Genomic DNA, 26,038 nt, shown 5'->3' on the forward strand with positions numbered 1-26,038 from the left:
CAAATTTAATTGAACATTTTAAGGCTGTGACTTCCACAATGAATGACTTAGGCTTTAATCTTTTATACTTTTTTAGTAGACTTCAACCAAAAGGTAAAGTCTATCTTGTTGAACTTGAAAATTATAGATGGGATGCATTAAATTTTATGAATGTCTGAATATCTTTATAATCCTATCACTTATGTAAGGAAGAAAATAATATATATACTGCTACTTTTTTAAAATTAATTTCTATCATCCAATTACATACTAGGAAACTTTTTTTTTTTTAAAGATTTTATTTATTTATTTGACAGAGAGAGACACAGCGAGAGAGGGAACACAAGCAGGAGGAGGGGCAGAGGGAGAAGCAGACTCCCCGCGGAGCAGGGAGCCCGATGCGGGGCTCGATCCCAGGACCCTGGGATCATGACCCGAGCCGAAGGCAGACGCTTAACGACTGAGCCACCCAGGCGCCCCCATACTAGGAAACTTTTTGCCTATGCTACTTCAGAGTAATTTCAGGTTGCACATGAAATGAAACAATATGTCATTTCAACATGTAAACCATGCTCTTAGAAAGAATAAAGTAAAATTAACAAAGAATCAACATGCATGTTCTTACTGTGCTAATATTCACATCATATTGTATGTATAAAGTATACGTAACCATTTCAGAAGCATTTTCACATTTAATTACTTATAAAAATAAAAATAAAATTAAATATAGAAATAGGAAAATCTAACTAAATATTTTAACTGTAGCAGACCATTTTCATAGTTTAATTTGAAGGAAAAGAAAAGTATCATACAAAGAAACAGCACTTTAGAAATTGATTTGGTAAATAAAAAGTAAACCTGATTAAAAGATAAATAATTCCAAGATGCTTACTATGTGCAAGGTAATAAATGAACCTGAATAAAGCTAATTTGAGATTCATTTATGGGATATGTGTCTTAACCATTTACAAAGCACATGGACACTAAGTGTTCAATGAGGATTCCAGGGGGCCCAGAAATTCCCAGGTAGAAGTCTGCTGAGGCCACACAAGGGATGCGGTTCCTCAGGCCTCCATGCTTGTTTTTAACTCAGTCCGAGACCATCTATTCTCATGTATTTTCATGGCTCACTCTCACTTCCTTTAGGTCTCTGCTCAAATGTCACTATTTCAAGGGAAAATTTCTCCAATTCTGTTTAAAACTGCAACCCCATTCATCCCTTACCCTCTCTGATCTCTTAATTTTTTTTCACAGTACTTATCACCATCTGACATAGCAAGTAAGATCCAAGAGGACAAGGATTTTTATTCATTACTGATTCCTCAGAACCTAGACTAACGCCTGCTACTTAGTAAGTACCCGATGAGTAAATGAGTACTTGAATGGGCAAGAACTAGCTTTGAATTGTGGTTCTCAGACTGTCTATCCCTGTGTAGCCATGAATAATTTATTTATCTGCTCTAAGACTTGATTTATCTATAAAATAGGAGGAAAGTACATATTTTATAATGTTAAAGAATACAGACACACACATATACATGAATATGTACACCAGTATTTAATATAAGTACACACAGATGTGCACACGTGCATGCATACACACACACATACATATCATCTTAATACAGAGCCTAGAACATAGTAGGCAACCTCAAACCTTGAGTCCAAACTAAGTAACTGTGTATACTTAAGGCTTTGTCGGAATAGAAGGTTGAAAACACTCAATTATTTAGGCCCAGAATACCATATAGGCTACTACGGAAGAACCCAAAAGAAAGATCAATACATATACCCAGTTCCTAAATGAACCTGCTGGGAGAAAGTAGGTTTAGGGTCTGGTACTTGGGTGTAAGACCTCCATCATTAAAATGAAGGCACAACTAGGGACAGGTGAGCTGTAACTTGAGACACGACATAGAAGTCCAAGAGCCAAACCTGGGTTCTACATTCTAGGTAGGATGACAGCAAGAATTACTCAATGTTGGGAGCCCAATGGTTAACACTAGGCACACTATCATAGGATCAGCTTTAAAGTATAGGAGAGAATTTTAATACTAATGATATTTCTCACAGGATTTAATATGAAATTTAATAGATAGGTTACAAGCTTGACTATGCCTTAAAGACCTGATGTCGAGTCTCAAGTTTTACTGTTTTAATTTTCTACTATCAAAAGTCTCTATTTTCAGAAAATAACCAAAACCAAGAGATAGAGTACTAGAAATCCAACAACTTCAAACCCCATTTAAAATAGAAGCATTTAAGAGTAATTAAAGTATTTGTAAATTTTAAATTTAAAAAAATCAATAAATTTTAAATTTAATAAATCAAGTATGATTTTTATTACCAAAATACAAAATTAATTCCAGATTGCAAAACTTTAAAAACTGATGTTATAATTGTAAAGGATACCTTAAAAATCAACCATAAGTGCTGTGAAATCCATCTGTTCTTCTCTTGTTCCTACCACAGACATCTCATTTCCTATTTTGACTGTCACTTCTAAACACCTCTATTGGTTCTACCACCCACAGTGCCTCAACTACGCCAGTATCGTACTAACATTACCACTGACCTCTTACAGAGAAGACAGTATTTTTTTTTCTATACATTGACTTGGACCTAAATTTCCAAGCCTTCAAAAATAGACTTTTCAGTTTATTTATTGTTTGAGGCAGGACACAAAGAACTTTTCTCCCAGGTAAAATGTAATTGTAAGCATAATTAATTACTAATAGGGCATTCTGAGAGAGTAAAATTAAGTCACAACTCTGTCTTAAAATTGTACTTTTTCTCATTATGCATTTCATTAACTTCAGCTTTCATATGCTATTGTTAGCTAAACTCTATTACTTACATTTCCAACATTAATACAAAATAGATGTGTCTATTCTACTCTTAACTGAATTTAGTTATAATCATTTGCCAAGTAGAAGGAACATGCAAAAGGAATTTGCATTAAATATACACTTTTGTCTATCTAGTTCCTACCACACTTTCGGCAGATCTTATTCTTTACTTAATTTTTGTAATGGTGCATATAATTAATAAAATCTAATTTTATTCTTTAGGGGTCATTATTCAAGGTGGCTACAAACAGTATAAAGAAATAAAATGCCAACCTAAACTTTAAAATTGCCATTTTGGTTTCAATAATTAAGAGGGAAGAACTGAGATTCAGTAACTGTCATGGGTGTTGCCTAGAGATAAGGGTCTGATAATCTATAGCTGCATCTGAAATGCAGCTTCCCCTAACAAAAGGAGGGACTGTTTTCAGCACTTGATACTATCCACAATAGCTAAATTATGGAAACAGCCCAAGTGTCCACTGACCAACAAACAGACAAAGAAGATGTGGTGTATAAATGCAATAGAATATTATTCAGCCATCAAAAAGAACGAAATCTTGTCATTTGCCACAACATGGATAGAGCTAGGGAGCATCATGCTAAGCAAAACAAGTCAGTCAGAGAAAGACAAACACCATATGATTTCATTCGCATGTGGAATTTAAGAAATAAAACAAATGAGCAAAGGGGAAAAAAAGAGAGAGAGAGAGGAAAACCAAGAAACAGACTATAGAGAATAAACTGATGGTTACTGGGGGGGTGGGGGATAGGTGATGGGGATTAAGGAAGGCACTTGTGATGAGCACCAGGTGATATATGAAAATGTTGAATCACTATATTGTACACCTGATATAATATTACACTGAATGTTAACTAACTGTAATTTAAATAAAAACTGAAAAAAGGGAAAAAATAAACTTACAAAAGGAATAAAGACAGACTATACAAACTGAAAAAAAAGATTAAATGAATGTTTGCAAATATATAAATAGCTCATAATAAGGAACAAAAAGTTACAAGAAAAAACGAAGAATGAGCACAAGTGTTCGTCTAAATCAAGAAGAATTCAAAGAGCTTTGTAGTACTAGTAACATTTCCAACCAGTGATTCTTACCTTGAGGTCTAAGAGTTAAAGAAGCCTATGAATCACCTAAAGCTGTACGTAGTTTTGTGTCTATTTATGAACATGGATACCATTTTGTGTTTTTTTTGAGGAAGAGGTTCTATAGCATTTATTTAATACAGCCTTTTAATAGGATAGGATTTGTGACTTGAAAGATTAAGAATCACTGTATTTTACTAATTTTTCACCTTGTATATTGCCAAACATTAATATTATAACATGCAATTCAACCAAATATTTTTCCTCTGGCTTCCAGAGATCATTTTAAATGTTCAAAACATGAAAACCAAGTAGTGACTACCAAAACAACCTAGGATTATTCTTTCTTTCCTATTAGCAGAGAGCTATTAATTCTTTTTTTAAGATTTTATTTATTTATTTGACAGAGAAAGAGTGAGAGAGCACAAGCAAGGGAGTGGCAGAGGGAGAGGGAGAAGCAGCCTCCCCTCTGAGCAGGGAGCCCCGATGTGGGGCTCAATCCCAGGACCCTGGGATCATGACCCGAGTCAAAGGAAGACACCTGACTGAGCCACACCAGGTGCCCCAAGAGCTATTAATTCTTAACATAAATTTTATATTTTTGAAGTTAATCTAACTTTGAAAAGATACGCTTTTCCTCTCCAGTATTTTTTTAAAGATTTATTTTTTTATTTCTTTTATTTATTTGACAGAGAGAGACACAGCAAGAGAGGGAACACAAGCAGGGGGAGTGGGAAAGGGAGAAGCAGGCTTCCCGCCAAGCGGGGAGCCCGATGCAGGGCTCGATCCCAGGACCCTGGGATCATGACTTGTGCTGAAGGCAGACACTTAACGACTGAGCCACCCAGGCGCCCCTTCATTATTTTTATTATTAAGCAAAACCTCAGTGTTGATGGTCAAAGTTTCTAGGCTAGCTTTTTTAGATAATGCCCATCTAAGCAAAACAAATAAATAATTTAAGGTACCAAAACATATCGGTCAGTCTGTTCCATTTGACAAAATATATGTTATTAATAATAAATGGTTTTAGGGCACCTAGGTGGCTTAGCCATTAAGCGTCTGCCTTCGGCTCAGGTCATGATCCCAGGGTCCTGGGATCGAGCCCCGCATCAGGCTCCCCACTTGGCGGGAAGCCTGCTTCTCCCTCTCCCACTCCCTCTGCTTATGTTCCCTCTCTCGCTGTGTCTCTCTCTGTCAAATAAATAAATAAAATCTTTAAAAAATTAAAAAATAATAAATGGTTTTATTTTTTTTAAATCTTCTTTTTTATATTTATTTTTTTATTCTTATGTTAATCCCCATACATTACATCATTAGTTTTAGATGAAGTGTTCCATGATTCATTGGTTGTGCATAACACCCAGTGCTCCATGCAGAATGTGCCCTCCTCAATACCCACCACCAGGCTAACCCATCCTCTCACCCCCCTCCCCTCTAGAACCCTGTTTGTTTTTCAGAGTCCATCGTCTCTCATGGTTCGTCTACCCCTCCGATTTCCCCGGCTTCATTCTTCCCCTCCCGCTACCTTCTTCTTCTTCTTTTTTTTTTTCTTAACATATATTGCATTATTTAATAAATGGTTTTAAATAAATTTGCACGATCTAAATTTAAATCTCTAATAAAAAAGGCAAAATTGTTGCTTGTTTGCACAGTCCCAGAGACATTTCAAGTGATACATACCACCACCTGATCCAGGAGAAGAATGAACCACATATTTTATTTTTTGACAAAAAAATAAGTGAACTTAAGCCAAATGCACATACTAAGTGAACAGGGTGGGGTGGTAATGGCAAGGAAGACTGAAAAGAACTAACAGAAGTAGAAGTAATTTGGGGCACCAGGGTGGCTTAGTCGGTTAAGTGCCCAGTTCTTGATTTCCACTCAGGTCATGATATCAGGGTTTTAAGATCAAGCCCTACATGGGCTCCATGCTGGGCATGAAGCCTGTTTAAAATTCTCTCTCTCTCCCTCTCCTTCTGCCCCTCCCACTTCTCTTGCCCTCTCTTAAAAAAAAAAAAAGTAGAAATAATTTATACATTTTAAGTTTGTCTGATTAAAAGTGGCCCTTCTCCTGGGGCACCTGGGTAGCTCAGCTGGTTAAGCATCTGCCTTTGACTCAGGTCATGAACCCAGGGTCCTGGGATCAAGCTCCACACCAGGCTCTCTGCTCAGCGGGGAGCCTGCTTCTCCCTCTCCCTCTGCCTGCCTCGTTCTCTCTCTCTGTCAAATAAATAAATAAAATTTAAAAAATAAATAATAACATATGCATTATATTATATATAATAATTATATAACATCTAGATAGATAAAGCATTTTCTTGGGCAATGCTTAGAACATAGGATTTTCATAGATCACTTAGTCTAGGAAGTATAATACTCTAATTCTCAGACTATATCAAATGGGAAGAAACTAGAATAGAATTCCGCTTAGAAAGAAAAACATTCATCTTTCCATTTTGTTTTGTACTACAATTACTGATGTCTTTTCTCTCTTATTCGAATGTGATTTTTTTAAAGACAGAGGTTATGCCCAGTTCACTTTTGTATTCAACCACAACACCTAGCCTCGTGTTATACTAAGAAAATGTTAAGTAATCTCTGCAAAAATAAATTAGGATATAAAAATAATCCTGCTCCCAAAAGTTGTAAGGCTTAGGGACTATTGACCTATTCTTAACTCTAATGACCACAGCAAATTTTGAAGAATACTGAATTTGTAGAGATGATAGAAGCAATGCTCAAGGATTGCTTATCTCTTCCTGTTACCTCTCAACTATCAGTAGGGTTAAATTTGTTTCAATCAACATCTGTTCCTTATACCCTAGAGAAGTGATAATTTATACTATTCAAATAAAACATGCAAACTAATTCTAAAAATGTAAGGTGGTAGGTAAATGACTGAAGAGCAATGAATGTGAAATCTTAAATCTTAATTATCTCTATTTGGGAGACCTTAAATACAATATATTTGAAACTAAATGCATTACTTCCCCAAAGAGCTCCATCTCCCAATTTTCCTAATTTTGTCAATGGTACATTCATCGTTATTCTTCAAAACATTTCCAAAATCAAAATCTTGGACTTATATTTGATTTTTCCATTTCCTTAAACCCTATATAAATATCAGTCACCAAGAACTACCAATTTTCTCTGTACAAATTCTTTTAAAACTATCACTTCCTTTGCATTTCCATTGCCATCATCTTGCCCCAGGTCCATACTTCAACTCTACAGACTATCACAAAAGTGAGAGTGTCCCATGGAAGAATGATTCCAAATAATTTAACAGACTAGTGTCCAAAAACTGGCTGCAATATGTTTTTCTGACTTTATTTTTAGCTATTTAAAAATTTATGAATGTTCTGCTCTCTGTTCCTGTCTCCAAATATGTTTTATAGTTTTCATCTTTGCCCTTTTGTTTATACTGCTCTACCTATTGGAATGCCCATGTACTCTATACTCAGCTATATTAAATTTAACAAACATACAATGAGAACCTACTATGTGGTGCTCACCATATGCTAGAGACCAGAACTCACATACCAGGAATGTCAAAAGAAGCAAATCATTCTAACTCAATGTGCTAAGTGCTCTAATAAAGGTAGAAATAAAATAATATACAAATAACTAGTTTTGTTATTAATTTAGTATAACTTGATCTGAGCTTTGAGAGAAGATGAAAAATAAGTGGACAGTTACAAAATATTTGGGGCAAAGAGGATTGCATGAACAAAATGAGGGAAGGGGAAAATACAAGGCATGTTAAGGGAATAAGGCAGCAAAAGTATAAGGTATTTGGGCAGAGAACAGCAGAAGTGCTGTTAATACTATACGACTGCCTTCTACTCCATCCCTTCAACTTTGGTTGAAGATATACCTTAAAAGTGAGAACTGACATCAAATTATTTCAGCCATTTTCATAATTAAGGTTGATCTGGAGTCAGATCATGTGGGCAGTTCAAAAATCTATTAACTTGGCTGACCCAGTTATGACTGGTCATATGCTTTTTCATCTCAAGATTCAGGTTGACCCAGGCCCTCAACACGATCATGGGTTTAACACCAGGGACTAACAAGGTCTGGAGATAAAAATTTTAAATCATTACATTCCATAGGACTTGACAACAGGAAAAGCAACCCGAGATAACTTTTAGCCAAGTGATCCATACTATTTTTGGTTGCTGGTCTTCTTCAAGAATGTGAAACAAACTCCTGAATTCATTTTCAGGGGATACAAGGAAACTGACTGGAGGCCACAAACCAAGAGCCATAATCTCTAGTACTTTGGAGGGTCAGGGAAATTCAGATGGTGATGATAGCTAGGGGATGAGGATACCCTTGAGGTTATAAAAGGAGCTATGTGCCACACAGAGATATGCAACAAAACAGCCAGATCTTCTGATTTTTATTCCAAGAGAAGCTACAATTCCAGATATATGTGTGTGTGTGTGTATGTGTATGCATATGCATATGTTAAATCTGTCAATTTTGAAATCTTGGCTGGAAAAAAAAAAACATTTAACATTTATCAGTCATGTAAGACATGTCGACAAGCCACATGAGACTGGGGGCAGCTATTTTCCACCTCAGTCACTGAGGAACACCCTAGGCGGTTACTTCTTAGATGAGGAAACTAAGGCCGACAGTTAAATGTCTGTGCAAGATACACAGCTAATCAGATTCAGTGATGGATTATCCAGGTCTTCTGACTCTGGGCCCAGTCTGCCCCTATCTGAGGGGAGTAGAATATAGAGAGTATTACTAATATTTATTAAATGCCTACTCACATGGTAGGTTTTAACATCCATCTCATTTACTTTTACATAGCCCTTACAGGGCTATGATTCCCATTTCTCAAATAAGAAAACTAAGGCTCCAAAGCTGAACAACTTGCACAAGATAATACAGCAGTAAAGTATCGGAGCCAGGATTCAAAATTAAATGTAATGACCACAAAACCCATATTTTTTCTATGCTGCCTCCTATTTGCTTACATTAACAGCCGAGGCTCCAGCTGGAGAGGAGATAGTGGATAAGGCCAAAAGGTGAAGGACTTTATTTTACAGGAAATGCAGACCTATGGATGGCTTTTGAGCAGAGGAATGATGGGACCAGAAGTATGATTCTGGAAGATAACCGGAGAGCAGTCTGAATGGAGAAGCAACTGAAACAAAGAGTCTGAAGGCAAGAATAACAGCTCAAAGTTATTGCTAAAATTCTGCTGCAAGATTTAAAAAGGAGGGAACTGAACTATTTGCTATGGGAATGGGAAGCAGCAGATGCAAGAGAAACTGAGGGAGAAGAGTTGACAGATTATGAGCTCAAATAACAGGAAGACTATTAATGCCATTTATAGAGAGGCTCTTTAACCACTGAGGTGATGAGGTCAAAAAACAAAAACGAATGCAGACCCTAGCAGTTATGAAGCCATGCAGGCAAGCAGGGTGTTTTTGTAAACCAGGAAAAGAGTCTAAATCATGATAAGCCATAAAGATAGGTTACCATAATTGCAAGCTTCCGGTGAAAGGGTAATGACAAAATTTAAATAAACAACAACATAAAATGAATATCTAAACACATAGAAGGAACTCAAATTTATTCTGACTGGCTAAAGATAAGCATAATTTAAGTAGAATGAGGGGAAAAAATGCCACAGATGAGAGGAATCTTCATGAACTTTGTTTTACTGAGCATCATAATAATGGAAAGATATAGGAGTGGGGAATCAAAACTTGGGGAGGATACACTGAAAACTGGAATATAAATTCAAGTTCTAAATGATATCATCTAAAAGGAACAATCTGAAAGTACTTTCTATATATCAAATAAACAAAATATGATAACAAATTATTCTGGGTTCCCAGACTTGCTTGCTTTGTTACTCTCCCTTACTTACAATTACAGTAGCAACCCAGGAACAGAGCTGACACTTGCCACTATCTTATGGTGTCTTATCATTTCCACACTTGAAGTCTCCTAAAAAGATCCAGAAAAACTGAAAAAGGGAAAATAGAGTTCAGGAAAATACATTAGGAGAGTGAATGAATAAAGTTGAATACAACAGAGTAAAACAGATGACACTAATTATTTCTCTGTTGTTTTCATTCTATATTTCAAACACATTTTCTGGCTTCATGTGTTTTGAATTAAACGTTAGCACAATGTCAATACACCACAATCACCACCATCACCACCAACAACAAAAACTACTTAGGATGGCCAAGAAGCAATGTAATCTATTAAGATGCAATAAAAATAATTTAAGAGAAAGCTCAACAAAATAATAACCTATCATAGGCATACACTTTCTGTGTTGTTCAATTAAAATGATAGTAAATTAATTATACAGATGCTCACCAAAAGGAACCAATTCTAAACATTTACTCAGCATCCAATCCTGGTAAGGGTCATTTGAGTGACAATAATAAGAAACAGGAGAAGTAGCATATGGCCTCAAGAAGCTGGAAGAAGGGAGTCAAGAGAGGCCCTGGAGGCTCAGGCTGGGTCTTAGAGCAGCCCTGGGCTTTGGCAGTCACCAAGGATGGCTTGCAGGTATAGAAACTGGATTTCCTGAGAGCCGAAGAGGTTTTCCACAACAGATTCTAAACAAAGTTACAAAAAATTGAAATACAAATTTATTAATATACATTGAGAAATATATTTATAATAATAACCCATATCATTCACTTGCTAGGACAGTCTCCTAATTTTAAAATTACAATTAGAATAAAGACAGATATTCTTAAAATTTTAATCAAGCTGGATAACTGGTTGTCTCTGTATTCTAGATCTACTTCTACTTCATAAAACATTTTGGCTACCCAAACTCAGACTATCATTTTTCTCTGTTTTTTAGAAGAATTTTGTAGACTTTATGAAGACCAATAAATTTCTGAAGATCAAGGGATGATTCATTTGAGAATGTTACAGATTTATATACCTAGTTATTACTTCCTAAAGACACAGCCTTGTTCCCTTGAAGGGGGTATAACAAAATCTTACCTCTGAGATGAGATACAGGAAACCCCTTTGTCCTACCAGCAAAGCATTTAGAAGCCATCTCTGGTGGTTTTTTCCTGCAGATGGTTAATCTCACCTACTTACATAACGACTTTCAGAAATTTTAACCTGAAATGATGCCTGTCTTGATTTTACCTTCAAATTCTCAGGGTATCTTGTTATAATTTGCAACGTACTAAAAGAAGTATGACCTTTTCACATAGGGAAAAAAATAATTACTGATTTCTATCTCCTCAAATTAAAATACTTGGAACAAATCATATATAAACAACAATAATAAACATAGTATAGACAGAGATCACACCAGAAGTAATAGCTGTCTAGTTCAGTATCACATTTGAAGGGGTACCTTCAGTAACACTCATTATAGTTCTATGCTTCACTTCATTCACTGGGTTTTTTTGAACATTTTTTTATTTAAATTCAGTTAATTAACATATAATACATTATTGGTTTCAGAGGTACAGGCCTGAGATTCATCAGTCATTTAATATCTGGTACTCATTACAACACATGCCCTCCTTAATGTCCATCACCCAGTTACCCCATCTCCCACCTCCTCCCCTCCAGCAAACCTCAGTTTGTTTCCTATGATTAAGAGTCTCTCATGGTTTGTCTCCCTCTCTGGTTTCATCTTGTTTTATTTTTTCCCCTCTTCCCCTATGATCTTCTGTTTATTTCTTAAATTCCACATATCAGTGATATCACTTCATTCATTCTTTAAGAATCATTTATTTTCCTCATCTCTATGCCAGAATCTGTTCAAGGTGCTAAGAATACAACAATGAAAAAAGCAAACACTGCACTTTGGTGTATACGGCTAATGATGTAGTTGCAACTACAGACAAGCCAGTTGACAATGACAACAGTGTGACATCTGTTAATATGGCAGAGAACAGACGTTGTTACAGGGGGCATATACATTTCCAGAAGTTCCTGACAATTTATGTCTTTCAAGGAAAGACACCATCACCACTGTAAGTATCATCACTATGATCATCATCGTCATTTACAGCCACAATTTACTGTGCCCATGCCATATTCCCAGATCTACATTGGGTGCGATAGTACATCATCTTTAATCTTGACTACAGCTCTGCAAAACAGGTAAAATTTTATTTCTGAAAAGGCAAAAAAAAAATCAGCTGTGACAGATAGATGTCAGCTCATAACTGCCTTGGCACTGACATACAGGTCACAGTCTTCCCTACTGAATATGAAAAATGTCACAGCACACCAATATCAGCCAAGGTCTGTGGCCATGACTGCTCCATTATCATGTCTGAGCATGGACAAAAACAAGTCAAGATGTTGGCTGGGCTGCTGCAGTTGCTGAAGGCTTGACTGAGGCTGGTGGCTTTGCCTCCATGATATCTCACACTGGTGGCTAGTTGGTGCTGGGGTTAATGAGCTCCTAGAAACTCATTTTTTTCCCCCTGGGTCACATTATTCTTCAATTCTGTGAACATAGCTACTTAAATCCAACATCAGGGTTCACTTGGAATCAGTTTATCCTAAGTATGAATCACACTTTGTTTCTCTGCACATCTAGTAGTTTTGGGTTAAAAAGCAGAATTGCAGGTAATTTGTTGTAGTGAATCCATTTTGTTTTCTAAGGATTTTGTTGTAGTTGAAATTAATCCGTCTGGACTCAAACTGTGAAATCTATCTCCCATCAGTGTGAAGTGCTGATGTCTCTGCTCAATTACCAATTTACTAGCCTGCCCCCAGAGGGGATCCCTGAACCTGTGCAGTTCAGCAGTCAGACAAGGATTTGGATAGATTTTATAGTCAGATTGCAGGTCACAGAGGGTGACCTCTCTGTGGTTACCTTTGTTTCCAGGATTCCCCAGCCCAAATTTCCACTTGCTCTACAAGCCTTGAATTCCTTCCTTAAATACATGAATTCACTCAGGCTCCTGATTTTTGCCACCCACGCTGTGTACACTCTGGGAAACATGCTCTGTCAAAGGTGCAGTAAAATTGTGAATCTCGCCAGAAGCTCTCTCTCAAAGGTTCACTATCCCCCTAGTTTTGCCAACAATAATGCTGGACTCTGCATTTGGCCATGCATGTGACCTCTAAACTTAGAAGTCATCCAGGGCAGAGCTTACATTTTAGATCTCAGCCCTTTCTGTGGCTGTCCTGCTTCCAGAATATACACCTTAAATTTCCATCTGCTCTATCTCTGAACTTTGTATTACTACCATGATCTGGTAAGGATGCAGCTTTCCACTGCAGATCTAGCAGGGCTTGGAGCACAAAAGAAAGCAAGAAAGCCATTAACTCCCAGTTCTTACGCAATCAGTAGACACCTTCTATGGTAAATTCTTATCACCTACCTTTGGTCATCTTCCAGAACCTTCCAGTAGTTGTTTCCTTTTTTAATAATCTGGCCACTGTTTATCACTATTACCTGCTAGAGAAACTATCTGACTTCTTCAAGTTGCCATTACGTGAAGTTATGTTATTAGCCTCATATCCTGTCTTCCTGCTTCCACCCTCCCCTTCTGAAAGCCTCTTCTCCACACAGAAGCCAGAGTCATACCTTTAAAACATAAATCACGTATCACACCCCCCACAAAATCCTTGAAGAGCATTACAATCTGCTCAGAGTAAAGGTCAAGCCCTCATATGGCCTGCAAAGCCCTATATAAAGTTGCCCCCCCTCCCCTTGGGGCACCTGGGTGGCTCAGTCGTTAAGCATCTGCCTTCAGCTCAGGTCATGATCCCAGGGTCCTGGGATCGAGCCCCACGTCGGGCTCCCTGCTCAGTGGGGAGCCTGCTTCTCCCTCTCCCACTCCCCCTGCTTGTGTTCCCTCTCTCGCTGTCTCTCTCTCTGTCAAATAAATAAATAGAATCTTTTAAAAAATAAATAAATAAAGTTGCCCCAGACCACCTCTCAAACCTTATCTCTTAGCAGTCTCCCCTGGACCATTCTCCTGTGCTTCCAACACACCCAGCACACTTCAGCTTGCCCTTCACTTGGCCTAAAACACCTCCCTCACTTAGTTGCATGACTGGCTCCCCTCACTTTCTCCAAGTTTCTATTCAAATTTTGTCTTGCTAGAGAAGACTTCCCTGATCACCCAATCTAAAATACCATTCCTCTCTACCATATACCCATCATCTTCACTTCCCCTTCCCTGCTTTGCTCTTCCTCATTGTATTTACTGCCACTTGATCTCACTTATTTATGTTTATATATACATATACCATATATACATATGGTTTACTATATATCTATTCTCACTTAAACATACACTCTATGTGGCAGGAATTTTGTTGCATCCAGTATCATAATTGTAGGGCCTAGAACAGAGCCTGGTAGGTAGAAGGTGCTCAATTAACAGGAGTCGAATAAATGAATGGGTTAAGTGCTGTTATCTGTTAGGCATTATTGTATTAACTAATGTTACTTTCATAGTACCCCATCAATGGGCACTATAATTATCCCTATTACAGATAAGGAATCAAAGCACAAAGAGTTGAAGTCCAAGTTAACAAAACTAACAAGAAGTGGAGCCAGGATTTGAGCCCTGGCAGTCTCATCTGCAAAGCCCATTGCATTAGTCTGCTCTGGCTGTCGTAACAAAATATCAGACTGGGTGGCTTGAACAACTGAAATTTATTTTCTCACAGTTCTGGAGGATAGAGGTGATGGCAGAGATAGTTCCTGGTGAAACTTCTTTCCTTGGCTTGCAGATGGCTGCCTTCTCACTGTATCCTCATACAGTTTTTTTCTGTGTGGCCCTCCTGATGTCTCTTCCTCTTCCTGTTGGATTAGGGCTCCACCCTTACTGACCTCATTTAATCCTAATTGCCTCCTTAAAGGCTCTATCTCCAAATATAGTCGCAATGGGGGGGGTTAGGATTCTAACACATGAATTTTGGGAGGGCCCAATTCAATCCGTAACATTTGTAATTTACACCCATAAAATACAGTTATTTTCAACATCTTTCCTTTTTATTTTAGAGAACTAAGTTTTTTTCTCTAGTTCTTTTTAGACAGTGAAGAAACTTTCAGGGTGCTGACCAGGCCATAACATCACCTGGCAAGTGAAATCTACTAACATAGCTACACCAAGGATCTTCAGAAACAACTTGGTCTCATAAAACACCAAATGATTGGGCCAAACATCTGCCTGTGTACTTTTACACACTGTGAATTAACTCAGTGCAGCTCTGGGAATTATGTTTATTTGTAACTCCTCATACAGAACCAGCAGAAAACCATACTTCTGGTGAGTCCCTGATGGAAATCCATTCATCTCCTTGGTCCTCCTTAAACACACCATGCATGCTCCCATCTCAGGGCCTTTGCACTTGCTGTCTCTCTGTAACACTTCCCCTCCAGACAGCTTCATGACTCATTTTTCTCCTTATCTAGGTTTCTTTTCTAGTTATCTACATGAATTCTTGCTGGAACAACCTATTTAAAATTCCAAGCATACTTTCTTCCTGCACTTCCCCTATCTATTCTTCCCTTCTCTACTTGATTTTTCTCTGTGGCATTAAAAGAAAAAAAAAAAGCCTCTTCCCTCTACAATGCAAGCAAGATGAAGGTAGGGGTTGTTGTTTGTTTTATTTGCTGCTATTTCCCTAGCTCCTAGGAAAGTGCTCCTAGCACACAGGAGACACTTAGTAAATGTTTGCTGAATGAATGAACAAACTTCCCCAAGGTTATAGAGCTCCAGTGGTAGAACTGGAATTTGAACCACATCTGAACAAAAGCCTAAAAATTTAACTGCTGAATTATACTGTACATAGCAACCATGTGATGTAAGTTTTAATAAGATACAAATATAGTCAAAGAGCAAAAACTGCTCTTCTCTGACATAAACAACAGACTTCATATAGTGATAGAGAAACTTAGTGTGAATAAAAATTAGTATTCCTTACAAGCTATAAGAATTCATTCTTTATAATACTACAGGCAGCTGACCATTTGTGCAATTGAATATTTTGTATAAAAGTTTGCAGGGCCAGAAACTTTTCAAAAGTAAACAATGTAGTCTAGTTTCCATTGTTGGATAAATAAAAAATTGGTTGTAAGGTTTTCCCAAAAGATGGTAATATTCTATTCCTAGCCCAAGAGAATGAGTAAGTAGGATAATTCATTCATTCGCCAAATATTATTAACCATTTAACCAAGCGTTGTACTATGGATACAGCAGTGAACAAAACAATTCTTACATTTTTAAAGGGGAAACAATAAAAACAAAACAAAGAATAAGGCATGTATTCATGTCATAAAAACGTTGGTTTTGTAATAAATGGCCTTTGTAATTTACTCCTAAATAATTCAGAGTAAAATTTTATCACAGTGGTGAAAACCTCAGATGACCCAGGTTGGAATCTCCATTGCTGTGACCCTGGCAAATTGCAAACTTCAAGTTGCAATTCCACAAATAGGGGAAAACAGAACCCGTCTTGCAAGGCTGCTATATGTAAAAATGTTAAATGTTGGGCGCCTGGGTGGCTCAGTTGGTTAAGCGACTGCCTTCGGCTCAGGTCATGATCCTGGAGTCCTGGGATCGAGTCCCACATCGGGCTCCCTGCTCGGCGGGGGGTCTGCCTCTCCCTCTGACCCTCCCCCCTCTCATGCTCTCTCTATCTCATTCTCTCTCAAATGAATAAATAAAATCTTTAAAAAAAATGTTAAATGTTGAAAAAGAAAATATACAAGAAAATATTTAGCACACTGCAGGGTAAATAATATCAAATAATATTATTATTAGGCTATATAAACAATTTAATTCTTCCATTGTGTGAAACCCCATATGAAAGTCTTGGGCTTCATATTTAATTGTAGTTTCCTTTCTTTTTTGGGAAGCTACCACGAGTCATTCATTCATTCATTCATTCAACAAATGTACACGGAGCCAGGTATTTTATTAGGCGCTAGAAATACATCAGTTTACAGGACAGACACAGTCTCCAAATTGCCATGTTATCCTAAGTACTGGGTATTACGAGAGCAAACTGATAGTCTAACTTTTCAACAAGAAACGGTAACTTTAAAGAAACCAGTATTTACCAAGTCCTGTTACAGGAGACCACTCTAGTGGTACTTTGCATTTTGGAGAATGCTCAGTGAGTAAAGTTCACTACCAAGGGCAAGGCTGGGAATGCCTAGAAGCAAAGCAGGAGCCATATGGAGTCCTCTCATCATTCCACTTCTAAAATGGACTCACCTTAGCAGAATTTAAGTTTCTCGAGGGCAAGAAACCCCAGAGCCTACAAAAATTCATGGCACACAGCAGATACTTTATAACAGTTTCAAGTGAACTAGTACATATTCCAGTTCTTCACTACTACCATCCTAATCCCTCATACAATCATCTCTTTCTTCTACTACTGAAAAACCTTCTAACCGGCCTCCGTTGCTGCCCCATCAGTCTGTTCTTCAAATAACCAAATAACTATTAAAATTATTTTTTCAAATGTGAGATTAAGCCCTTCCAAATGCTTCCCATCACACTGATCACGCCTGCCATCTCCCAGGGCCTGGCTCTAACCACGCATACTTTCCTCCTGAACCTCAACGAGCCCCGCTCTTCGTGCCTCTGCGGTTCCCGGAGCCTGAATTCCTTTCCTGTGGCTCACGGCAGGCTGGCGCCTTCTCATGCTTCTGCCCACCTAAATTAAAGCAGCCTCCTCACACAGTCGCTACCACGTTTAACTGTTTTTATTTTTCCTTGGCCATTATCAATATTTGAAATTATTTTGGTGTGTTTCATTAAGTGTTGATTTATCTTCCGCCTTGTTCTGCTTGTTTCCCTCCAGTCAAGAAACTGTGCAATTACTCAAAGAAACGCCCCTGCGCGATTTCCTGTTCTCTTTACATTGGGAAATACACAGGGACCCAAGGACTGAGAATCCGGAAGAACGTCCCAGGCCCATCCCGCCACGAACCTGACTCCACTTCCGCTGCCCCCGAGCCAGCCTCTGCCCGCCAGGCAGCACACCTGTTTCCGCTCTTCCTACGCTAGGGAGACGCTTTGCTAGACTGGACGGTCTTTCCGCTCCCTGCCCGCCCCGCCCACCGGCCATTTACCTGATCGCCTCTCAGCTTCCACCAGGAGGCGCGCCTCCGGGGGCCGCGCCTCCGCCTCTGCCACTGACTTCCTCAGTACCCTCAGCACGGTCTCCGGGGGCAAGTCGACCAGTTCCGCCCACACGGACTCCGTGTAGAAGTCCACCGTATGTGCGTTGGAAATGCACAGGGCTTTCCTCAGGAACTGCAGTAGCTCCTGCAACGTGGCACGCAACGTGAACAGGTCCTGGGTCACTGGGAGCGGGAAAGAAGCCGCCATGACGCTCACCCTCCCGGGCTGTAGGTGGCGCAAACGTAGCCGCAAGGCGAGGACTCGGTCGCAAGTAACAGACCGGATGAATAGAACTCCGATCTGGACTCTAGTTGGGTGATTGATTGCTTTTGTCTCATGACGTATTTTAACAGCGTCCGTTGCGTTTTTCTGGCGACTTGGTTGGTGTGCCATGGCGCCGGTAAGGCAGGTAGCGGAGTGGTCGGCAGGGGATTTTGAGACGCGTAGCCAAGGAGTTTCTTCGGTCGGATTCAAGAATAAGAACGTGAAGCAGAGGACTTGGCGATCTAATCATCCGCAGGCCTTCGCGGGGAGCGTTCGCGAGGGTATGTAAGAAGACAGCCTTTTACAGATCTTAAGGCCTGCGAAATCTTAGGATCCGCTACCCGCCGGAGCAGGGAAGAGGGATTTGGGAACCAGACCCGGCCCGCCTTAGGGCAGAGAAAGCCATTCTTAAACCCGCTGAAGCCGTGGGGCTCCCAGAACTGTGAATGGGAAGATGAGTCAGTGTTGCTAACTGTAATTCTTTAAGTGTCTCCTCCGACTTAACCCATTCTTAATCAGAATTGTTTTTCTCTACAGTTTTCCGGTGAAACCGTAAGTAGAGCATTTGTGGGTCCAGAGTTTTCCAGTCTTTTCTTACTGATCTTTCTTTGCTTCGCTTTAGTTTGTGTTTTTATTTGTCTTGCTGTCAGCAAGTTTCCTCAAATTCCATTTGGAATGTTTAAGTCTTTTTTTTTTTTTTTAAGATTTTATTTATTTATTTGACAGAGACCGAGATAGCGAGAGCAGGAACACAAGCAGCGGGAGTGGGAGAGGGAGAAGCAGGCTTCCCCCCAGGACGGAGCCCGATGCGGGGCTCGATCCCAGGACGCTGGGATCATGACCTGAGCCGAAGGCAGACGCTTAACGACTGAGCCACCCAGGCGCCTGTGGAATGTTTAAGTCTTAAATAAGTTCAACTTTCTCATAACTGCTAGCTGTACAGAAAATCATACACCATCACTCTTGTAGGAATTAGTTTAGTCGTAGAGTGTTTCCCTAAGGTAAAATAATTGATGTGAGGGTTTTTTTTAAGTATTGAAGACCTAGATTAATTGTTTTAGATGTATTAAAGAATTTGTTTTGATTTGGGGTACAAAATCAAATTGGAGTTGTGTAACTAGTCATTGTCTCTTCTTTGGGATTATCACTGAGCGTGCATGACTGATTTTAGCCAGGTCTTTTTGCAAAGGACCAACATATAATTCATTCCATTCCCTTAAACTTGTTTTCTTGAAATGACATTTTAAAGCAAATTAGTGTAATTCTAGCTTGTGAATGTGATGATGTAAAAAGTTTTCCATTTTAAATTAACAGCTACATTTTTCATGCAATTTATTTTCTGAGGAAGTAATTTATGACTGATATTGTTCAATAGGGCAAGGCTTTGCATTCCGAAGAAAACTGAAGATTCAGCAAAATTACAGGAAATTGCTATGGAAGGAAAAGAAGGCCCGAACCTCACAGGAATCCCAGTTCACAGATCGATACCCTGAGCATCTGAAACATCTTTATTTAGCTGAAGAGAAAAGACTCAGGAAGCAACTTAGAAAAGTTGAACAGCCTTTGTCAGAAGAACAAGCTGATCAACCTTTGCCAAAGGAACAGTGTGACATCGACCAAGCTTTGTCAGAAGAGCATTGTAGTTTTCAGCAGCCTCAGTCATCAGAACAATGTAGCATAAGAATAAAGTATGTATTATCTTCCTTTCAAATCCTTTATTTTTTAAAAAAATTTTCTTAAGATTTATTTATTTATTTTAGAGAGAGTGAGAGCGAAAGGGGGGAGGGGCAGAGGGAGAGAGAATCTCAAGCTGACTCCCTGCTGAGTGCAGAGCCCAACATGGGGCTCTGTCTCAAGACCATGAGACCATGACCTGAGTTGAAACCAAGAGTCAGATGCTTAACTGACTAAGCCACCCAGGCACCCCTCAGATCCTTTGTTGTAGATATAAGTAGTGTTTTATGAAAGAGATTATAGCACAGTTTATGGAATTAGAATTTTTTTTATTTAAGGCATTATAGAAATCACAGTGGATTATGTGAAAATATTTTCAAGGAAGCTTTCTTTTAGCTTAAATGACTGCGTTAGGCTAGTTTAGGTTAATGGAAGAAGTAATGAAATTGGAATGAAAAGATGTGGGTTTTGGATTTCAGCCTCTTGAGTATATTTAATTTTTTTGGACCATGGTTAACTCCTGTTATTAACACATGTTTAAAAAAAAAAACTAACTTTTGAGAGGTATTATAGTGTAGTGGTTAATATCAGACTGGAGCTGGACACATATTGGTGCCTGGTGTCCTCTTCTCTTCTTTGAAATGGAGACAGTAATAAGTATGTAATTCAGAGCTGCCATGTTGTATAATTCTAGAATGGATTATTCACATAGACCCCTGGTATCGCTGACCTATCTCATGATGTTGGGAAGTGAGTTCATTTATATAAGGTACTTAAAAAGGCGAATGGCACATAGGAAGTGCTTCATGAATGTTAACTGCTGCCGTTAATACTATTCTGGATTTTTTTTTCCGGAGGACATAGACTTGGTCCCAATTAAAAAACAAATGGCACAACTGTATAACACTTCGGTTCTATAATAGCTAACTTACAAAGCTTTCTGCACACATATCTCAAGTTAAAAAACTGTTGAAACCTAAACCAGCAGAAAATCCACTTGTTACTTGGTACTGTAACTTTTTAGTTCACTAAAATACTGTGCTTTAAAGTTGTTAACTATTTGTGGTAAAAGTAACAGGAAATAAGACCCTAGGAAAAAGTGTAATGGAGATAGAGACAGAGATATTAAAAATTCAATTTTTTTAGTAGGCTTGTGCATCATATTATTTAATAATGGATGTAAAGCTCTGGCAAATCTAGAAATGTAGATTTCAGTCATTCCTGGTAATAATTGAGGTGAAGAGGGTTAAACCATGAGACATGATATGAAAGTAACAATCATATTCTTAAAGATTACTTATTTTGAGGTCAAAGCAGAAAAAAATTATCGAAAAAGTTAAGTAGAACTGTCGTAATTGGAGAAAGGGGAATACAGAGACCGTTAAGTCAGCCGAAGAAAGTTGTGCAAAGTAGGGATTGGTCATCTATCAAATACTGTAGAGTCCAAGAAAAACAGCACTAAGACCAAGTCTTTGGATTTATGGTCTAGGTAATCATTGGTGATTTTGGAGAGATTTTAATAGATAACCCTTACTAAGATTTTGACCTTGCGTCCACGTGGAGTCTGAAGCCATGGTCATGGATATTACTGTCTAAAGAATGGAGACCAAGAAGAGAAACACTTGGGGAAATGCCTGGAGCAAGGAAGGAAAAAGCGATCAGGAGAGAAGAATGTTACTAGAACTAAGGGAGTGAAATTTTCAAAAGTAGTGAATGGTCAGCTAAATGAGACTGAATAGGGCCCATTGACTCAATCTTCATATTTGGTGAGGTCATCACTGTCTTGGCATGGACTGTTTCATTGGAGAGAGCAAACACCAGATTGCAAAGAGTTAAGGAGTGAATGTGAAGGAAAAAAAAGGAGTGAGTGTGAAGGGACTATTGTAGTCTATTCACTATTCTTTCTAGGTACTTACGAAAGAACAAAGAAAAGACTGATAGAAGAGTACATAGAATCTGGTGATGAGTAATTTATGCATTCGTTAAGAATGCAGCTGCTGAAACCTGTTTTATTGTGGTTGTGAGCTGACGTAGTGAAAAATTGAGACTGGGAGAAAGAAGATTAATTACTGAATCAGATAGCTTGAGGAAATGGATGGAATCTGAGCCTAAGTGTCTGGGGACACCAGAGAGCGAGAAGTACTTCCAAGATAGAACAGCTTTAAATGGGGACTACCTTCAAGGTGTGGTCATTCATGACTGAGTAGATGAATTCAGAGACGATCGAAGCACTTTGGGATTAAAGTTCATGTCATCCATAACTTCTGTCACATCCTTCAATTTAATGCCTTTTTCAGTCATTTCTGCCATTGTGCTAGTTTCCTGTTTGTTAACATTTAGGATTTTTCACAGCTTTCTGTATTGTCTCTGGTTGAAATATTTCTCCAAGAGTCTCCATTTACCACTTTTTAATTATGTCTTGAAAGCTGTAACTCTAGCATGTTATTTGGATATTTTACTAATACGGTTTTGTTCTCTTTCTGCCAGCCTCTCTTCCCTGCTCTATTAATTTGCATCAGTGAGATTTTCCTATGCAAGTACTGTATTTGACATAATTGAGTCATAATTTTGGTTCTGTCACTTTTAATCCTTTGACTTACATATCTTTATCTTAAAAAGCTCCATTACTATTTCAAAGAAAAATAAAAAGAAAACATCAAATCAAAAAGCACAGGAAGAATACGAACAAATACAGGCTGAGCGTGCTGCTAAGAAACAAGTAAGATCTTTTAAAATACTTAGATCCTTTTTTAAAAATGTATTCTAAATGTAGATGTATATAAAGCTGTTGTTTCTTAGTATGTGCATATAGTATGTTCTTTGTAAATATTTGCTGAATAAATGAGTAGTTTGAGCAGAACTGTAGAATTTCAACAAATTCCTTGATCGTTTATATTATCTTTGAGAAGAGATACTAGTTGGTCAAGAATAGGATTTTAAAGTCACTGCTCATAGGTTATGAGCGCGTGGGACAACATTTTTCAAGGGTATGGTCTGAGAAGTTGCACTTTGAACAAGTGCCTCAAGAAATTCTTAGTATAATAAAATTTGAGACCTACTAATGTAAGTAAAGTATAGATGATTATCATAATTTTACGTTGAAGTAAGTAAAAATCAGAGCGAGGCATTAGAATAAAATATTTTTCTCTAAAGAGTTGATCTTGCCTATTAAAAAGCTGCCTAGGTTAACTTAGCAAAAAATTACCACTTTTTATTATTCAGAAACCCAAAATTAAAAGTCTTTTTCAAATGAGTACAATAAAATTATCCACAGCTTCAACAAAATTCTCTTTACTCTGTGGTTTTTATTTTTTGTATTGAAGATATAGTAATCTATCACTTTAAAAAGGATAGCACATCAATCAAAAACTACTTTAAAGATGGCACTGATGGGGCGCCTGGGTGGCTCAGATGGTTAAGCGTCTGCCTTCGGCTCAGGTCATGATCCTGGAGTCCCAGGATCGAGTCCCGCATCGGGCTCCCTGCTCGGCGGGGAGTCTGCTTCTCCCTCTGACCCTCCTCCCTCTCATGCTCTCTGTCTCTCATTCTCTCGGTCTCAAATAAATAAATAAAAAATCTTTAAAAAAAAAAAATAAAGATGGCACTGACATTATTTTATGTCTTAGCTTTAGAATTTGTATAAGAAATCTGGAAGTTTAACATCTAAAATTCTCATGATTATTCTTAAACTGGTAGACAAGGGTGAAGCAGAAACATTTCTCTGTGTAAGTAATGGACATTTGTTTCATAGCTTGTTACATTATACTCTTTTCTAACCAACCATCTGATATCTGCCACCTTTGTAAATAGTATACCAGATAAGGTAAGGACTGTTATACTATAAAACATTTAGTATCCTTTTAAAATTTTCTTTATAAATACTAGGGATTTGTAGTCATGAAAATTGACAGTTTCTTAGAATTTATAGATATCGAATGTCAGTATAAAAGCTAATACCCAATTCACGAGAAATCAAAGAAGCACCCATAATAGATGGTAAGACTGTCTTTTTTTTTTTTACTTTGTTTAGAGAAACTCCATAGAGGTAAATTAGACTGTATATGCCTAAATTCACAAATAAGTTCCAGATCTTTTGTGCTTACTAAAATATATGAAGTACTATGCCATAGGAAATCATAAGTTTGAGTGCTAGTCAGACTTTGAATTCACAAGATCTAGATATGAGACTTGGCTCTACTGGGTATTTGGGGCAAATCACTTTCATTATCACTGAGAATCGGCTCCTCATCTGTAAGATGAATATAATAGCCTGTCATGAAAGTTTTACAAGATTGGAATATGCTCTGATGGGAAAGCACTTTGATAATTGTGGTACCATGCAAATACAAACTGTGTCATTTGGGGGCTCTGTTATCAGGGAAATTACGAAACTGTACATAGTGCATTATTTAAGAACTTTCATCTAACTTTTGTATTTAATTTAGTAAAATGTTCTGCATTTCAAATAGTGCTTTTCAGGTTTACATATAAATTTGAATTATTTTTCTTATGCTCAAATGTATTTATCTTAGCAAATCAAATGAGCATGATAAGTCTTAATCAAAATCATAATGCCTAGCAGTGTTTTGCCTAGTGTATAGTCAGTAAATGTTTCCTGAATTAAATCTTTCAAAAAGAATACCAGATATTCTGGAAGTGAAAAGATTTTTGTATTATATAGAATAGGTAATCTCTAAAGTCTCTTCTAACTCTAGCAGATCTAATTAAATGATGAAATCTTACATAAATATGCCTTCTTTCCTCTCTGCTCTAATTTTAGTTGTATCCAAAGAATTAAAAATTTGTAATAAGTTTACATTATTCTATGTTATAGCATGCATTATAGTGTAAAGGCAAAGAGGGTACACTACTTTGGTGACAGGTAACCCTCCCATTTTGCAAAATACAAGACAAGCCTAAAGCATTCCCATGGTGATAGCTTATTTCAACACAATTACTGAAATATGTCTGTTGTTTGTTACTAATGGAATTTATATATGTTAATAATTTTAGGAGTTTGAGAAGAGAAAACAAGAGAGAGAAGAAGCTCAAAGGCTCTATAAAAAGAAGAAAATGGAAGCATTCAAAATATTGAGCAAAAAGACTAAAAAGGGCCAACCAAACTTGAATTTACAAATGGAGTATCTTCTTAAAAAAATACAAGAAAAAAATTAAATCAGACATCTTCTTAATTCTATCTGCCCTCTACTGAGTTCTTTTGTGTATGTACTGTACCTCCTAACAATTAACTAAATTTGTTAACATAAAGTAGATTGCAAAGCTGTACTAAGTATAAAATGTCCAAATATTTTTATTCTTGTGAAAGAAAATTTTATGTGTATGCTCTACATAATATGATTTGTTTCTTATTTATTTGCCTTTCAAGGAAGGTGGCCCAAAGAACTGAAAGAACTTTTCTATTTGAACATGTTTAAGCATGTAATATTTTTGTACCATATGAAAATCAGATGAAATAAAATGTTTTGAAAATAACGGAGCACAACTTTCAATGAATCATTTCAATGAAATGTTTACATTTAGTAATCAGCTGTTACGGTTTTAAACTCAGAAACCTGAGAGCAGGCTACAGAGGTGCTGAATCTACCTTCTACCCCCACCGAATTACCACATGGTCTTTTATAAAGTAGAGTTTGGTGTAAGAATTCCATCTGGTATTTACAAACGTTCTCCTAAGTGGAAACACAAAGCTTGTTGTTGTCAAATCTTGAATGATGTTGGAAACTGAGCAGTGTCACAGCAAGAATTAAGCTTTCCAGATTCTGTGGGACCCTATTATGGAAGAATATTGTCACTGAACATTAGCAGTGTTGTCTCCCTTGGTACCTTTGTGAGCCGAGGGAGAAGACAGGGATACTGCTTCTCCTGCCTCCTTGCAATCACTACAAAATGAGAAGGGCTTGCTTATCATCATTAGAAACAAAAGGACCATGTGAAAATATTTGTAAAACATTGTATAATAAAGTTATATAAATAGTAGCAGATGCAGCCTGCTACTGCATTAAGGTTTTAGGGAGCCT

General features: G+C 37.7%; 2 protein-coding genes across 7 annotated transcripts in view; one reads left to right on the forward strand and one right to left on the reverse strand.

The window, feature by feature from the left end:
• METTL25 (methyltransferase like 25) overlaps nt 1-18,303 on the reverse strand; it is a 150,762-nt gene extending 132,459 nt beyond the window's left edge. For all 6 annotated transcript variants that reach the window (XR_004678702.1, XR_004678704.1, XR_004678703.1 and 3 more), the window contains exon 1: nt 18,011-18,303. Coding sequence is in view for 2 of the 6 variants with exons in the window: in XM_035002055.1 (XP_034857946.1) it covers nt 18,011-18,269 (259 nt within the window). In the remaining 4 variants the exon portion in view is untranslated. The remainder of the gene's footprint in view (nt 1-18,010) is intronic.
• Nucleotides 18,279-25,493, forward strand: CCDC59 (coiled-coil domain containing 59). Its single transcript, XM_035002057.1, has 4 exons — nt 18,279-18,607; nt 19,702-20,014; nt 22,620-22,719; nt 25,014-25,493. Exons 1-4 carry the CDS (start codon nt 18,454-18,456, stop codon nt 25,173-25,175), a joined length of 729 nt encoding a protein of 242 aa, XP_034857948.1. The 5' UTR covers nt 18,279-18,453; the 3' UTR covers nt 25,176-25,493.
• Nucleotides 25,494-26,038: the final 545 nt, after the last annotated feature.

The sequence above is a fragment of the Mirounga leonina genome, unplaced genomic scaffold, assembly GCF_011800145.1.
Source record: "Mirounga leonina isolate KUSES-001 unplaced genomic scaffold, KU_Mleo_1.0 Mir_126, whole genome shotgun sequence".
Taxonomy (NCBI): domain Eukaryota; kingdom Metazoa; phylum Chordata; class Mammalia; order Carnivora; family Phocidae; genus Mirounga; species Mirounga leonina.

What these genes read in the sequence shown, in the direction of transcription:
- CCDC59 (XM_035002057.1), top strand. Translation starts at nt 18,454, where the DNA reads ATGGCGCCGGTAAGGCAGGTAGCGGAGTGGTCGGCAGGGGATTTTGAG. An exon ending in CGCGGGGAGCGTTCGCGAGG is followed by an intron (nt 18,608 to 19,701) that starts GTATGTAAGAAG and finishes ATTGTTCAATAG; the next exon opens with GGCAAGGCTTTGCATTCCGA. An exon ending in AGCGTGCTGCTAAGAAACAA is followed by an intron (nt 22,720 to 25,013) that starts GTAAGATCTTTT and finishes TAATAATTTTAG; the next exon opens with GAGTTTGAGAAGAGAAAACA.